At 50.1% G+C, this 17495-nt stretch overlaps 1 protein-coding gene across 2 annotated transcripts; it reads left to right on the forward strand.

Moving 5' to 3' along the window:
• The first annotated feature begins 905 nt into the window (after positions 1-905).
• Positions 906-16905, forward strand: Tmem114 (transmembrane protein 114). 2 transcript variants are annotated; one of them, XM_051168322.1, is made up of 4 exons: positions 906-1122; positions 1440-1517; positions 13149-13286; positions 16533-16905. In XM_051168322.1, the coding sequence occupies exons 1-4, from the start codon at positions 906-908 to the stop codon at positions 16763-16765; spliced, it is 666 nt and encodes a 221-aa protein (XP_051024279.1). In that variant the 3' UTR covers positions 16766-16905. The 2 variants fall into 2 exon arrangements, with proteins under 2 accessions (XP_051024279.1, XP_051024280.1); XM_051168323.1 differs by lacking the exon at positions 13149-13286.
• The last annotated feature ends 590 nt before the right edge of the window (positions 16906-17495 follow it).

A 17495-nucleotide genomic window follows, 5' to 3' on the forward strand; every position in this document is an offset into this window, starting at 1 on the left:
TAGTGGTGAGCAAGGTGGGGGTGGGGGCTAGGGTAGTGGTATTAGTGGTGAGAGAGGTGGTGGCTGTGATGATGAAGACTTTGGTGATGAAAAAAATAGTCACGGAACCTAACCTTCCGTATCGCTTCAAAGAACTTTTGTACACCCTCAAAACAACAACAACAACAACAACAACAACAACAACAACAACGCCTTTTCCTTTTATAATCAGACCAGAAAAATTACTTGAAGGTGGATTTTGGAAACAAAATCTCTTCCGGAAAAGGAATTGCAGGAGAATATGTAACCCCAGACTAAAGAATGTCACCCACCACCCCACCCCAACTCCTTAGTGTCTGAAGTCCGCCCTCTTCACTGCACCGCCCCCTTGGTACCTCCCTCAGTCCAGCCTGCTTGCTTTAAGAGCCCATCTTCACGGGGTTTTAGGGCACTGGCCCTGAACTGGAGCTGCTAGAAGCTAAGTTAGACCCGAGCTGAACTGTGGGGAGGGCTGAGGTCGGTCGGGCGAGGCCGCATCGGAGGCAGGAAGCCGCTGGAGCGGTTCGTGGAGAGTGAGGCAGCAAAGTACCAGTCTGGGGAGAAGAGTACAGAGCTAGAAGGAAGGGGATTCTGAGACTGAGCACCCAGCAAGCGCAGGTTGGAGCTGAGGGAGGAGGCGGCGACAGTGCTGGTGTGGGACCCGTGCTCCGAGGAGAGTCGGAAGGCACCAGGGCGGAGGGCTGCAGGAACGGGGAGCCCTGAGATCGCGGATCTGAACCAGAGCAGGTGCGAGTGTGATCGTTCTGGTGAGGGTGGTGGAGCCGGAGTTTGAGCCTGGTGCCAGATCCACTCTGGAGAATCTAGGGTGTAGTGAACAGACGAGGAGCGTGGCCAGGAGCGAGCGCCTGGGGGCCCTACGCTGGGAGATGCGGGTGCGCCTGGGCGCTCTGGCAGGCGCGGCGGCACTGAGCGGGGTGCTCAGCTTCGTGCTGCTGGCAGCGGCTATTGGCACCGACTTCTGGTACATCATCGACACCGAGAGGCTGGAGAGGAGCAGCCCGGGCGCTCAGGATCGGGGACCCACCAACCGCAGCCAGCCGGAGTCTCTGAGTTCCCACTCAGGACTCTGGCGGACTTGCCGGGGTAAGGGTCCTCCTCAAGGGTCCGCAATCTCTCACTGGGGTGCAGGACCTGCAAGCCTGGGACTTGTTGCTTGGCTCACACGCTTCTTTTAACCTTCAAGCTCACAGTGCCAAGCTCTTAGGGGTGCTGGGGGGGGGGGGAGCAATGGACACAGAGTCTGGCCTGCAAAATTGCAAGGTGCCTAGCTCGGCTCACAAGTGCACAGTACTCCACTTGTTTTCTTGGGTGGAAGACATCTAGGGCGACTTTGGGGCGAGGGATTGGGGGGGGGGGAGAGAATGCTAGGGTTCTGCCCATTAATTCCTTCTTCGCATCAGTCCAGAGCTGCATGCCACTGATGAACCCCTTCTGGCAGGGGAATGTGACCGTCAGCGACTCCAGCCGACAGCTTCTCAGTAAGTCAAGGGATAATGGATGGAGGGAGGGGACAGTCGCTTTCGGCCCCTCTCAGTTTTGACACTCTTCTCCAAACTTGGGTTCCTGAACTGCTATGGTCAGGGAGGCAGTTGGTAGCCTTTGACTACAGGGCCTGAGAAGAGGGTGGGGCTATGCCGGGGGCGGAGCCACTCTTGCTCTCCCCTCGAAGTGTACGAAATTCATCCAAATCAACCAGCAGCCCTGTGTATGGTTGACGTAGAGAGAACTCAAATACAGGCAGTCACTCAAATACAGGCAGTCACGGAGTCGCCGCAGAGAGAGGTCCTCAGTATACTAGCAATTGCGTTTGAGTGGCAGCAACATGAAGGTGGGGGGAGCCTAAGCCGGTGTCCTTGCATGCTGACCGCTGAATGAAATGTCTTGTCCCATAGACTGAGGGCCAGCTTATCAGTAGAAAGGGTGTGGGAGGATTCACAGCAGGTACTTAGGAGGGGTCGAACAGTCTGTTCCCTGAAGGGCCATTGCACGTGCCTTGTTGGTGTCTGGTTTTCCCCAGCAAACCACCCCCCCACCCCGTCACCCCACACAGAGCCTGGAACTTAGAGAAGGGAGGCTCAAAATGAGGGAGGGGAACGGCTTGATGGCACTTGTGGTAGGAGGGGAACAAAGGGAGTATTTTGTTTATTGAGACTTAGGGCTGTCCAGACACTCAGCCAAGAGCTTTCCGTCGCTGTCCTTGATTCTCACACCCACCCTGTGAATGTGGTACCTCCATCTTCTCTCTACCCCCACTTCAGCCCTGGCTTTAAATCCAGGCTCTTGTTCACACAGGCAAAATGCTCTACCACTGAGCTCTATCCCCAGCCCCCCTCTTTCCTCCTTTCCAGCTTTTATTTTGAGCAGAGTGTTCTAGATTGACCCTGAACACACTCCGTGACTCAGTCAGGCCTCGGACTTGCAATTCTCCTGTCTCAGCCACCCGAGCAGCTGGGACCTTCGCCAGCCTGGCTGTCACGTCCATTTTTTTTTTTTTTTTTTTTTTTTTTGGCTTTCCCTTGGAAACTGAGTCCAGGAAGGGTCTCATAGAAGGGATCTGAGTGGAGAAGGAGGATGGGCATCCATAGGCTTTGGATGTATGCGGCCTTGGACCGGCTGCCTGAGGCTTAGCGAGTGAGCCTTAGCCTGCCTCTCTGTGTCATTTATTTCCTAACTCTTCCCTCTGCATCCCAGGATTCCTCCTTCCACAGGACTCTGTACACTTAGATTCCTCTTCCTGATGTCTCTCTGCTCCCGCCTTGGCTTATTCCTTAGCTTAGCTAAGGAACTTAGCTTGGCTAATTCCTTGTCACTGTACAGGTCATTTGGCTTTTTTTTTTTTTTTTTTTTTTTTTTTTTTGGGTGTAGAACCTTTCATTAGACTGTAAACCCCACGAAGGCAGGGGCTATCTCTGTCTTGTCAACTGTTGAAATGTCAGTACTTAGCACAGAAGCTGGAAGACAGCAGCTCACAAAACAAAAGTCCGATGAACAAACATGACAGTGAATGCAAGCCACATTATGGGTCAAATACATAGATGTGACTGAGTGGATGGACCTGTGATTGGATGGGTGAGTGACTGGATGGATGGATGAAGGGATGACTGGACAGAAGGATTACTGAATAGCTAGATGGAAGGACAAGTGAGTACATGGATGGATGGATGGATGGATGGATGGATGGATGGGTGGGTGGGCACATAGATGAATGGACCAGAAGAACTGTTTCTCCCAAGTCCAGTAACATTCTGGGAAATATTTTACCACTAGCTTTCCTGGGAAAACTTAAGTTTAAAGCCCTTGACTTATAGTATTAGCCCATTTCTGTGGTGTAAATAGTCCCACTGTGACCAGTTAAAAATTGTCAGCATCATAATATCTGCTCACAAAATCCTCCCACATCTTAACTGGCTCTTGTCAGCTGCTTCTCAGTCTGCTCCAGCACAACTCTGTGTAAGTAAGTCCCCACTGCCAGAAGTTTCCCTGTGGTCACCCCCTGTGTGGGAACTGAGGAGGGGGACAGGCAGTCTGTACTGCCACGTACACCAGCTGCACTGAGAGGTGCTTCGAGAACCATCTAGACTCTCTGTGTGAAGCACGGGAGAGAGAAAGGGTCTGGTCCTAACTCAGTGCCTTCTCTGGTCCTCTTGGTCCTGGAGTAGGTCTCTTGGCCTTTCTAAGGCTCATTTCCACACTGATCAAAATGAGATGTCAAATCCATGAAGGGTGCTGTCAGGACCTTACAAAACGAGAATGAAAATACACGAAACACTTACGGGACTGAGACAGGAAGACCACAAGTTTAAAGACTGCTGAGCTCCAGTGTGAGTTCAGTGTCAGCCTGGGCAATTTATGCTAAAGTAGTAGTTTAAAAAGGTCTGGAGGTATAGCTCAGCGACTTGACTAGGATGCACAAACTCCTGGGCTCTATCCCAGCACAGAGGAAGACATTAATAACAATGATAAAACAAGACATTGCATGAGCGAGCATCACCTCACCCAGGACCTCACTTTGCTTTTCAGTTGTGGATCTATAGGGCAACCTGCTGCCTCAAGGAAGGGCTTGTCAGACTCATGGCTAGCTCTCAGCAGTCACTCACTTTTCCACTAAAGCCCCTTTGATCAGTAGACACATTGGCGACCCTGTGCCAAGGCTGGGTGCTGTCATTTACCCACCTATGTCCTACTCACAGGTAAAGCCAGTAGCTAGACAGTTGTCACTGGGCTGGCTTTCCTTTGCCACAGCCTTTCTTGTTCTGAGTTTGAGAAACAGGCAGAAGTGTCAGTCAGCAGCTTCTGCTGCTGATTCCTCTTAGCTCTCCACCTCAGATGTCTCTCTAAGCAGCAGCGTTATGTGGGACATTTCTTGGGCATTTCCTTTACCTGTCTGGGCCTCAGCTCTTTCGTGGCGAGGGTAGCAGCCATCTTCTTTTTAATCTTTTTTTAACCCCTCTATTACACAGAGTTTTTAAAAAAAATTATGTTTACTATTATGCTGTGTGATGTCTGTGTATAGCTCAGAGGCAACTTCATGAATTGGTTCTTGTCTTCCACCTTGCTGTGTGTTCTGGGGAGTGTACTCAGGTCATCAGGGTTGCATGGCAAGCACTTTACCCACTGGGCCATCTTGCCAGCCTCCTTCTGATCTCACAGTGAGGATGGGATTTGAGAGTTGCCTTTAACGAGTCCGGGGTTACATACACATCTAGGAGCTGGGGCTGCTGCTGTTTCCATTGTATTATCCAGGAATGAGGGCAAGCTGCCCCTTCGGACTGCACACTCATTGCAATCACCCCCAGAGAGAGCTTTTTCTCAGAATTGGTTTTTTCCCCCATAAATGGATTTTGTGTTTGGTCCAAGCTCTTTATGATGTAAAGATGTTCTAGTCATTTAAAGATCCGCTACATTGGCCAGAGAGACAGGCTGACAACAGTGTTGTTCTGAGTCAGCCCCCTAAGCTGATCCTGGTGGGCATGGATGGGCAGAAAACCCAAGCCTGCCAAGGGAGCACTTTCACACATTCTGACTCTAGAAGGAAGGCAGAGTGGTCAGGCAAATTCCATCACCACTGCCTTTTGATTCCATTTGGCCATCTGGGAGGAGGAGGGTGAGCAGATGGCACAACTCTTTCCCTCTTCCATCCAGGAGGCAGAGAAAGCCATCTGCCCTAGCTTGATTTCTGTTACTGTGACAAACACCCTGACAAAAAGCAACTTAGGGAAGAAAGGGTTTATTTGACTTACAATTCTAGTCCCTAGCCTACCACTGCGAGGAAGCCAAGGCAGGAATTTAGAGAATTGTGTCCACAGTCAAGCACAAAGAGGGATGAGTGGGTTTTGGATTGCTTGCTAGCACTCAGCCTTTCCTACTTTATGCCACCCAGTGCATGAGTTTATGCTTTGGATATTCAAGGTGCTTCAGTCTACCTAAACCAACAATCAAGACATGCCCACAGGCCAAACAGAGCTAGATAATTCCTCGTTAAGACTCCTCTCAGCTAAAAGCCAACCAGTTCTGCTTCCAGGGGTCGCACCCTTAGTGTCAGAGTCTTGATACCTGGATTGAGTGTCTGTCTGACTTTCAGATTTGCCTGGGCAAGTACTTTTGTTCTTTGAGAGCCCAGTGAGCAGTGAGCAGACTAGGGTGTCAGCCAGGAATCTTCGGGTGGAAATGACAGATACACCAATTATGCCAACTTAAAGGGGAGAATGGCTAGCCCATGATTTTGAGTAGGTGCAGTGTGCTGGGATCCCAGGAACTCCCCTCCATCCCTCTCAGAGCTTTGCTTTGAAGGGGATGGGGTCTGTTTGGGGGCAGAGTCCTACATGCCTCCCCCCAAGGGAGGGGCTTCTGCTTTGCAGAAACTTCCAGGTCTCCCATTGGGCCAGGTCAGGTCATATGCCTGTGTGCTGAGCCAATTGGCTAAAGCTAAAAAGACACTGTATGCTGATTGGCCAGGCTGATATGTAGCTATTATTATTATTATTATTATTATTATTATTATTATTATTATTATTATTATTATTATTATTAATGTTAATTTCCCTCTCTGAGACAGTGTTTCTCTGTGTAGCCTTGGCTGTTCCAGAGCTCACTCTGTAGACCAGTGTGGCCTCTAACTCAAAGATCCTCTTGCTTTTGCCTCCAGAGTGTTGGGATTAAAAGCATGAGCCTTATGACCACTTTTATTTTTTTATTTTTTACTTTTTATTTTTTTTGAGACAGGGTCTCTCTGTGTAGTGTTGGCTGCCCTGGACTCGCTTTGTAGACCAGGCTGGCCTCGAACTCACAGTGATCCGCCTGCCTCTGCCTCCCCTGGGATTAAAGGCGTGAGCCGCCATCTTAATAAAGGGGCAGAAATGGCATCAGCCCCTCAAAAACAAGGCATAGAGAGTCTGAACTCTTGCCTGCAACTCACCCAGCCATGTGAATTCTTAGCGGTTACCTGTGTTCCTAAGTGAGCTATTCTGAGAGGAAGTGAGGTCCTTTACGCAAAGATCCAGGCATAGGATCTGTATACAGAAGGAGCTCAATTAGCCCCGAAATCTTTATTACATTCCTGAGCCTCAAGTTTCTCACTTGTAAAATGGAGCTAGTAATTGGAGATGTATTTATCTGTAGAGATCCTGGGGGTTGATTGGATGGCTCAGTGGGTGAAGAGCTTGCTGTGCAAAGCCTTAGGATTTGAGTTTTGTCCCTAGAACCCATGGAAATGTGGTAAGAGAAAGTTGACTCCACAAAGTGGCCCTCTGGGCACTACATGTGTGACATGATACAGATGATTTCTCAACACATATGCACACACACAATAATGAAGTTTTTTTTTAAAGAATGTTTTTGTGTGTGCATGTGTGTATATGTGGCTTGTGTGTGTGTGTGTGAAGGTGTACACGCTAGGCATGTACTTGTGCTTTTGTTGTTGTTTTTGTTTTGTTTTGTATTTTTCAAGATAGGGTTTTTCTGTGTAACAGCCTTGGCTGTCCTGGACTTTTTTTGTAGACCAGGCTGGCCTTGAACTCACAAAGATCCACTTGCCTCTGGCTCCAGAGTGCTGGGATTAAAGGCATGTGCTACCACTGCCCGGCTGATGCTGGGGTTTTGAATTCAGGCCCTCACCCTAGCATAGCAAGCATTTCATCCACTGAGTCATTTTCCCACCCTGGTCCACTGATTTATTTGTTTATTTTATCCTAGCATTGGGCTATCTCTCTGACATTAAATATCATGAAATAGCTAGCTTCCTTGGGTCAAATGCTGCTCTTATCTCTTCACACTTACCAACTGCTTTAATCTCCACAACAGCCAGCCCAAGAAGTGATCAATGTTATACCTATTATCAGACCCAGCTTTGTAGATAAGAAAACTTATGGCATAGAGAGGGTAGGTGAGTCACTTAAGTTTGCACAGTAGCTGGCCCACCTGGGACTTGAACCTGAGCAGTTTACCTCTACTCTGTTGGAAGGATGCTGAGTCACATTTCAGTACAGTGTGTGTACAAGAAGATAAGAGGACAGGGGAGCTGGCTCAGTGGGTAGAGTGCTTGCCACAACAGCATGAGGACCTGAGTTTGATATCCAGAACCTACAAAACCCAACCCAAACACCAACCAAAACCAAACCAAACCAAACCAAACCAAAATTCATAACCTCCCTCAAAACAACAACAACCCCCCCAACCCCCCCCCAAACTGTGGTGCATGCTTGTTACTCTAGTTTTAGTAGGCAGGTAGGCAAGAGATAGGTGGGTCCCCCGGTTCTCTGTCTAGCTAGCCTAGCTGCTCCACAAGCTCCAGGCCAGTGAGAGACTCTGCTAAAAAAAAAAAAAAAAAAAAAAAAAAAATCAACCCAAAAGGTGTTCTTAGAAATGACACCTGAGGTTGACCTCTGGCCTGAGCATGCACACTACACAGATGCACTCAGACCTGCACACACAGAAACATGTAAACACACACAGGTGCACACATGTGCTTTTCCAGGCTAGTCTTCAGTTGCATCTTGTTTGATTAGTTGACTATAATCACGCTGGTTAGAGGATGGCTCCGAGGGTCAAATGCTTTTCCCATCAAAACAGGCCAGCATCAGAGGCTGACTGAGGGTTGGGAGCCTGGCCTGGCTACCTCTGAGGAGGCGAAGTCAGGGGGAAAAATGATCAGATTGGGTTTCCTGACGTTCTGCATGCAGGGCGGCTGCAGCAGTGCGGGGGGGGGGGGGGGGGGGGGTGGGGTAATTAAAACGAAGCTGGGTGCAAAATGAGAGCGGAAGTGCAGGGGTGGGAGAGGCGGATACGGGGGCATGGGGAGTGGGCCAAAGCAGGAAAGGAGGAAGTAAAATATGCAAAGTCAAGAAGCTCTGGGCACAGGAAGGAAAGAAGGCGTGAGGGTGCTGTGGGCAAGGTGGATGCAGACAGTGAGCGAGGCCAGGGCCCAGCAGTCTGTCCAGGATTAGATATGGAATCTTCTCTCATGGTCTCCGTCTGTGGAGAGGTCACCAAGTGGGGAGGGCAGAGAGAGGTCACCGTGTGGCCAGGCACTAGCTGTATCGGTGGAGAATGTGTGGATGGGTTTGAGCGAATGAGCTTTAGGAGGAGCAGGTTGGAGGAAGTGATGGAGGAGCGCTGTGTCACTGTCCCTTTCCTTCCTCTCTGCTTCTTGCCTGCCCAGAGGTGAGTGGCCCTCCTCTGCTATGACATTTCTGCCCTGTCACCAGCCTGAGAGCCAGGGAGCCAGATGAACATAGACCGAAGCCTTGGAAACTCTGAGCCCAAATCAGCCTTTCTTCTTTTTATTTATTTTTTTCCCTCTCTCAGATATTTTGTCACAGTAATGGAAAGCTGACAAATGCTGGGCCACAACTCCTCAGGAGTATGAAGGTGGCCTTTCTGGGGTGTCTATAGAAAGCCAACCAGTCCCGTCTTTAAAACACTCAAACAGCTGGTTCCACTTCTAGCCTCTCTGTGATGTTTCAAGGATGAGCTACACCATAGCTTGTTTGAAGCAGTGAAAATAAGAAAGCCCCAGCGGGTTGGATGGAGCATGACTAGACATTTATGTGAATACACAATGTCAAGGAAAATTATGTCGCCTATAAGAAGACTGGATTAATGTGCTAGAACATTACGCTTCAGGAAGAGACGAACGTCTTGGTCACACAGTGTTACTGGCAGGGTGATGCTGTCTGCCGCCGTGTCTCAGCTGCATTAGTCGGCGTCCCCTTGTCAGGACACCTGACACGACCCACTGGTGAGCACAGAAAGTTTATGTTTGCTCATGGATCTGAAGGTCACACTGTGCTCTCAACTGGGCCCATCGCTTTGGAGCTGTGGTGACACACTGTTGGTGGGAACACTTGGCTGAGTGAAAGTGCTCACTCCACAGCTGGGATGTAAGAATGAGACAGGGGCCAGGGTCCTACCATGTCCTCGGAAGGCACACCCCTGCCGACCTCACCCCTCACTCCAGGCCCCAGATCCTCCTGTTCTCGTCACTTCCTGATAGAGCCAAGCTGGGGACCAAGCTGTGAAGACACTTGTCCTACCCACGGCCAGTATAAATACGCAGATCTATAGTGACACCGTACAACCAGCTGTAATGTAATGATAGCGCGGTCGCCATTGCCATAGCTACCATTCATGGAGCATCCACTCTTGGCATATACGATACTCCTGTATAGCACCCAAGGTATGGTAGCGTGGCAAATGATGCCACTAACAAATAGAGGTGCCTGGGTCCGAGAGATGGTTCAGTGGGTGTGGGCACTTGCCTCACAAGCCTTGTAGGACCCATGAGCATTAGTTTCTTTTCTGGTGCCATGATAAAATATCCAGGACAAACACAACTTAATGGAGAAAAGACTTATTTTGGCTCATGATTCTAGGGGGATAGAGTCCATCATGGCGTGGAGGGCCTGGCAGCAGGCAGGCAGGGGTGATGGCAAAAGCCGGAAGCTGGCTGGTCACACTGCATCTACCTAAGGAAGAAAGTGCTGAATAGAAGATGGAGCCAGGCTGTAGAACCTCAAAGCCCACTGGACCTCTTCTGGCAGGGCTCCACTTCCCAGTGGTTCCTCAGCCTTCCCACACACTGCCTGCCTGTTGGGGACAAAGTGTTCAGAGGCATGAGCCTATGGGGAGGCGTTCACATTCAAACCACAAGACCCCGTATCGGTGGAGAGAGAAAGAGAGCTGATTCCACACAGCCATCCTCTGACTCCCACATGTACGCCACATTAAGTGGATACATTTAGAAAAGGCATGCCGTGTCCTCAGCTCCAGAGTTGGTGAATGATTTTTGGGGGTGGGGGTGGGGGTGGGGAGCAACACTGCAGATGAGGTTGAGGATCTCAAGTTGAAGTCCTCTTGGGTTGATGAGTGGGTGCCCCTGCAAGAGGAAAAGCAAAGAGCCGGAAGGTGGAGGTTGAGCCCGGAGTGGAGCTGCCTAATGTTGCTGCTGCCTGTTGTCTGAAAGTGGCTGGCGCGAGGCAGGACCACGCCTCACAGAGGGAACCGGTACCATGATTTCAAACACACTTGACTCCAAAACTTAGCAAATACATCCCTGGTGCTTGCTGTTTTGGCAGGATCTCATGTAGCCCAGGCTGGCTAGGCATGCTCTATGTAGCTGAGGATGACTTTGAATTTCTGATCCTTCTGCTTCTACCTCCCAACCCACTTTGATTATAGGCATGTACCATATGACTGGTTTAAGTTATTTTTGTTTTTTGAGCTGATGATGATAAGGAGGAGGAGGAGGAGGATGATGATTATAAGGATGATGATGAAGAATGTGTGTGAGTGTCTTGTCTATGCATCGCCTGTGTGCAGTGCCCATGGAGGCCAGAAGAGGTTGTTAGACACCCCCCCTCCACACCCCTGCTTAGAACTGCATTTACAAGTGCTTGTTAGTTGCCATGTGGGTCCTTGGAATTGAACCCGGCTCCTCTGGGAGAGCTGCTGATGTTTTTTTAACTGCTGAGTCATCTCTTCAAATGTGCCTGGTTTTGTTTGGTGTTAGGGATGGAACATGGCTTCATGAATGGTAGGCAAGCATGGTGCAGAGCTACATGCCCAGAACCACCATCCCCCCTGCCCCCCCAACCTACCCCCACCCCCTCCCCCTACTCCGTGACACCCTCCCCCCCCCCCCGAGCTTTTATGCTATGCAGCTGGTGGACGTTGGAGCTGGAAGATGCAAGAGATACAGGAGGTTATCAAAGAGTAAGTTTTGACTTGGGCCTCACCTTGTTTACTCTGTGGCACATCTCCACCTGTAGCTGTCCCCGTGTCTGTCCCCTACCCCTGCTGCTACAAATGTCCTTCTCCTGCACTGGGCTGTGATGTCCAGGGAGGATGGAGGTTGATGTCAGGCAGCTTCCTTGGTTGCTCTCTCCCTTAGTTTTTGAGGCAGTTCCCCATTGACTCTGAAGCTCATCAATCCAGGTACCGCTGACTGGCCCACAGCTGCAAAAATCCCTCTTTCCAACTAGACACTTGGGAGGCAGAGGCAGTGAAATTTCTGAGTTTGAGGCCAGCCTGGTCTACAGAATGAGTTCCAGGGCAGCCAGGGCTACATAGAAAAACCCTGTCTTGGAAAACAAAACAAAAGGGAATCCATCTTTCCACATGCCCATCACTGGGGTCACAGATAGGTGCTGCTGCGGCACCTCACTTTTCCAAGTGCTAAGGTTCCAAACTCATGTCCCTATTTTTTCACAGCAGGTGCTTAACGGACAGAACTATCTCCTCAACCCCTTGATGATTGGTTTTTACAATCCCCCTCCCATGTACTGAGTCCTTAACGCACAGGCTTAGAGGATGGGCTATTTGTTGTCTTTCCATTCGACAGATGAGAATACTGAGGTTTGCAAAACTGCATTCCAGCTTGCTATGGTCCCCTGGCTTTCAGATGGTGGAGCAGACACCCCAGTGAGGGCAACGCGGGCAGCCAGTTCTTGGCAGATCCTGAGACACACCAGCTCGTCTCAGTGCTGGTGTGTGCCTGAGGTTGAGGTGGTTATTTGATGGCTTTTTGATGATTGCGTGGCTCTTTGAAGCGCTGCGATCTGGATGATGATGCCTGTGTGCAGTCGATCCCTTCATCCCCAGCAGGTCCCGTCCGTGAATTGTTCTTCTTTGTCTCTGTACCATAGAGTCGGGCTTATGGCAGACACCATCATCTATTCATCTGCTGAATTTAATATGTCCTGGGGGCTGAGGAGCTGGCTTAGTGAGTAAACAGCTTTGTGACACAAGTGTGAGGACCTGAGTGTGAATCTCTGGCACCCACATAAAAGGTCAAACTTGACAACTTCCACCCAGTCTGTACTATTTTCACACCGCAGCCAAGCCCCCAGATCGCCAGAGACTGCCTGTATGTCAGAGTTTTAAAATCTTGTTCATTATTGTGTATGTGTGGTGTGTGGGCACATGTGAGGACAACCTTGTAGAGCTGGCTTTCTCCTTCCGCTTTTATGTGGTATATAAAACTCGGCTAATATGGCGAGAGCTTTTACCCATAGAGCCATTTCTCTGGTCCTTGTATGATCTTTTATTATTAAGATCACCAAAGTTTTTGGGTGTGTAGTTTTTTTTTTTTTTCTTTCTGGGATGTGGGATGAAATTAGATCCACTTTCCCAAATAAAATGAGTCATGTTGCCTCAAATTTATGAAGTGTCTATAATTTGGGGGCAGAGCCAGGGGCAGAGCCAGAATATGGGTATAGGGGTTTTATAAAATGGCCTTTCTCCATTTCCTCTGCCCACTCACCGGCTCACCCATTAGCCATTGTCCTCAGCCTAGAAAGGAACTAGATTGTTCAGGAGCCATGATGTTTATTTTGGAGACTTATTTGTTTATTTGCATACTCATTAGAATATCAGGCCCTTGATTTTGCACCGAGATAAGTAAATAGTACAACACTGCTCTCTAGGGGTCACAGAGAGAAAGTGCAAAGGTGTTCACTGTATAGATCGTGCACACAGGGGTCTCCACTGTTCATACTGTCATTTTGAAGTAGTTGCCGGTTGTCCTACTATTGTGGGTACATGGTAAACGTACGTAAATCATTGAACCCTAGATACTAGTAACTTCATGTGCCTGTCCCCTCTCCTCTCCTCAGCTATGCACGGGACATTTGTGATTTTGTTACCCTTCAGTCTGATCGTGATGGTGTTTGGGGGCATGACCGGGTTCCTGAGCTTCCTCCTCCGCGCCCACCTCCTCCTCATGCTCTCTGGGATACTCTTTCTGTTTGGAGGTAGGTGTCTGCTTGCCTGAGGCCCAGGCTCTACACTCGCACGCGTGACGAGTGCTGTGCCATAACCCCCTTTCAGGGGGCAAGTCTCCCTTTCTGTAAGGGCCATATAAAACACCGAAATGGAGAGGCAGTTTCCACCCGGTCTGCACTATTTTCACACCACAGCCAAGGCCGCAGATCATCAGAGACTGCTAGTATGTTGGAGTTTTTCTTCCTCCAAGGATCCTAAGGAACAATCTTTCTCGTGTGTGTGTGTGTGTGTGTGTGTGTGTGTGTGTGTGTGTGTGTGTCTGTCTGTCTGTCTGTCTGTCTGTCTGTCTGTCTGTGTGGAGGAAGAGAAGGATCTGCCCATTGTGACATAGATCGGAGGGGCAGTGGTTTCCAGCCTCGGACTCCTCATATCTCTGGTTCCAGGGAAGGAAGGGAAAGGTGGGGGAACTCAGCCTTGGGAACCAAGCCCAGCATCTTGCTGCAAAGCTGCCTGCCACCTCTGTCTGGTCTCCCAGTGATGGCCTTGGCTGACAAGAGGCCACGGCACCCACTGTCTTTGTTCTCTTTTGCTGAGCAGCAGTTCTGTTGTGGGGAATCAGACTGACCCAGCACAGACGGATATGTTGTACATGATATCACTTGGCTGCAGTTTCTCACAGTGAGACAATAAAACAGGAGTAGAAGCAGCAGATGTGTCTGGGGGTGTGCTGCCTGAATGGCCCCCAACTTCATGTAGAGGACATGGGATAAGTTCAGGGGCCTACTTCCATTCTTGGGATTACAGTTAGCACCCAAATGCCGTGCACCCACATAACATGCACCCATAGGCTCCATACCCACATACTATGCACTCGTAGGCCCTGCACTTGAATGTGGCTGGGAGGGTAGATTTAGGCATTTCCCCATAACCAAAGGCTGTATGTGGCGACCGATGACCCATGCTGCTCCAACACACACACACACACACACACACACACACACACACACACACACACCACAACCATGGAGATCACACTGTGAAAGTACACAAGGGTTACTATCAGAAGGTGACACACATCAGAGTGTGGTTGTGTACACATGTCACCCCAACACTCAGGAAGCTGAGGCAGGAGGATCCCAACTGAAATCCAGAAAGTAACACACAGAAGCTCCTAAAAACAGAAAGCCAATACCAAATTAAACCATACCTCTCAAACCCGAATCCAAATCACAGCCCCCAAACCCCAAACCTATTCTTAAACCAAACCTAACCAAACCAAACCAAACCAGATCAGTCAAATCCAAACAAAAGCTGGGCAGGCAGACATAGGCCAAGGCAGTTCTGTTTACATGGCTGGCCAGAGGCTTTAGGAATGTGAGACCCACACCCCAGATGGTTGCTCTCTGGCTCCCTGCATTAAAGAAGAGAGAGACAGTTGCCTAGAGGATGGCCTAATGTGTAAGAACATTTGCTGTGAAGCAAGAGAATCCAGTTTCAGATCCCCCAAACCCATGGAACAAGCCAGGCATGGTTGTAGGAATGCATATTGTCCCAACATTCGAGAGTGCGGACTGCAGGGAGCTGTCAGTTTAGCTCCAGGTTCAGTGAGAGATCCTGTCTCAAGTGGATTAGGTGGGGAGTGACAGAATGGGATGCCTCTTCTGGCCTCCGAATGTGTAGATACCTGTGCATATCACACACACACACAGAGACAGACAGATAGACAGACAGACAGACAGACAGACAGACAGACAGACACACACACACACACACACACACACACACACACACGAGAAAGATTGTTCCTTGGGAACCTTGGAGGAAGAAAATCAAGGAAGGTACAGCTGATATGAAACATTTATCTACGCATTGTAATTCGTGGTCCTGGCTGTGGTGGGTCACTCAGTGGCTAATTCTCATAGCAGTTCCCTCAGGTAAGGTTCTGGTGGTGGCCCTCTCTGATCCGGAGGCACAAACCAGCTTGTATGGCTGGAGTCATCAAGGGACTGAATCATTCATTTAATGATATTTCAAAGTTAAAAGGCCACATAAGGGGCTGGAATGGGCCCAGTAGGAGCATTGGCTTAGCACGTGCATGGCCCTGAGTTCCATCCTCAGCACTACAGAACCAGAGCAAAATAAATAACAAAACCCAGGTGTGGCCAGTTGCCAACACCCTGGACCAATGTCTTACGGAGACCTACTGTGTGCCAGCACGGTAGATGCCTGGGGAAAGAAAAGTAGGCTTGGGGACCACCCTCCAGGAATCACAACCTGATGAGAGACCCCAAAGGAAAGTTGCAACTGTGACTTGGGCTGTGGTGGACTGTGAAGCTGTGGGGTCACAGGGGTGCATCTTGTTCAGGCTCATCCAGAGCTAGCTAGCAGTAGGAAGTGTTTCCTCTGGCAGGAGGGATGGGGGGGGGGTAAGAGTGCAACAAGCAGGGATCTGGCTCAGCAAGGGCTTTGCATACAGGGAGAGCTCTGGGGAGACCCCTGGCTGGGTTTGGGGGGAGAGGAGATAGGCCCAGCAGGACTCAGGGTAGTGGCAGCTATTTGGTCAGTAGGACAGTCCTGCACAACAGAGGGAGGGGGAAAGAGGAGGGAAGAAAGGGAGGATGGAGGAGAAAGTGAGGGAGACAGAGGAGGGAGATGAAGGTAGAGGGGAGGACAGAAGGAGGGATGTAAGAGTTGAGGGAGGAAAGAGGTAGAGGAAAAGGAGGTTTATGGGATCCCCCCCCCCACAGCTCTTATGTCAAAGGAAGTGTATGCCATGACCTGGGGACATAGATTTAGGTCTCCACAAGTGCTTTCCAATGAAGTAGCGATTCCTGGAGTGTTTTATAGGAGCAGAATAAAGAGAGCCGTAAATCAAGACTCTTTTAAAATACATTGGGCAGGTGAGTTATAGCGCGGTGGGGAGAACGCTGCTGCTGTAGGACTTGGGTGCTCCCTGACGGCACTCTAAGCCCTTTGATTGGTACAACCCTCCACTTCATTGATGTTTTAACCAATCAGCCTTTACAGACAAAGCTTCTTCCAGGAGTTTTCACAAAGGAGGTAGAAGAAGGTGTGTGGTGGGATGGTGAGAGGTGGAGGAGTTAGAGGAAGATGGAGGAAGGATGAAGGAGGGAGCTAGATGGAGGGAGGAGCTGGGTGGAGGAGGAGGAGTAGGGAGGAGGGACTGAGTGGAGGAGGGACTGGGTGGAGGAGGGACTGGGTGGAGGAGGAGTAGGGAGTAGGGTCTTAATGACTATCCTGGTCTTTCCCTGCAGCCATGGTGACCCTCACGGGAATCAGCATCTACATTGCGTACTCAGCGGCTGCCTTCCGAGAGGCTGTATGCCTCCTGGAGGAGAGGACCCTGCTGGATCAGGTGGACATACGCTTTGGCTGGTCCCTGGCCCTTGGCTGGATTAGCTTTGTGTCTGAGCTGCTCACTGGGGTGGCCTTCCTGGCAGCTACACGTGTGCTCAGCCTGAGACAGAGGCAGGACCAAGCTATCTGAGTTTGATCAATCCAGGAGGTGCAGGCCTTTTGGACCTATCTCAGTGGATAGCAACCTTTTCTTCCTCAAATGCCACTGACAGAGGCCAGAGGGCCAGTGGTGGCCCGCTGTGGATGAGCTCCCTCTGGATGCTGTCTTTGTGCTATCTGGGCTGCCCACTCTGCTGTGCTCTGTGTGTGTGTGTGTGTGTGTGTGTGTGTGTGTGTGTGTGTGTGTGTGTGTGTTGGACCGGAAGAGGAGAGGGAGTTTGGAACCCATATCCCCTGAAATAAATGCCAATCCTAACCACCTCGGAGCTTTGCAACTCTGCCCCTATTCTGTCTCCCCTGGCTTCATTTTGTTCTCAGCCCCGTCCTGTGGATCAGCGTCTTTGTGAGAAAATGCTGGGTGGATTGGAGAGAGTCCTTAACTTTACTTAAGTTGTACAAAGGTGCATTGAGACACTGGCATACTTGGCTCTTTAAGGGTCACCTTGCCTCCCAGCACAGCTTCTTTGAGCAGGCTCAGGGTCCCAGGGGGCTGGGAAGGGGAGGGGAGCTTTACCTCAGATGCTGCCTTGAACTTCACACAACCTAGACACAGACAGGAGGGCACAATGGGGTCCCAGGTCACTCCAGCCAGTATGTGGGTGATGGGAATGGGGAGGGAGGGAGAGCTGAGGGAGAAGTTGAGGGAGCAGAGGAGGGAAGTGAGGGTGGAGGGGGAAAGTACAGAGTGGAGAAGGGGAGTG

The sequence above is a fragment of the Acomys russatus genome, chromosome 25 (genome assembly GCF_903995435.1).
Source record: "Acomys russatus chromosome 25, mAcoRus1.1, whole genome shotgun sequence".
In the NCBI taxonomy this organism is placed as follows: domain Eukaryota; kingdom Metazoa; phylum Chordata; class Mammalia; order Rodentia; family Muridae; genus Acomys; species Acomys russatus.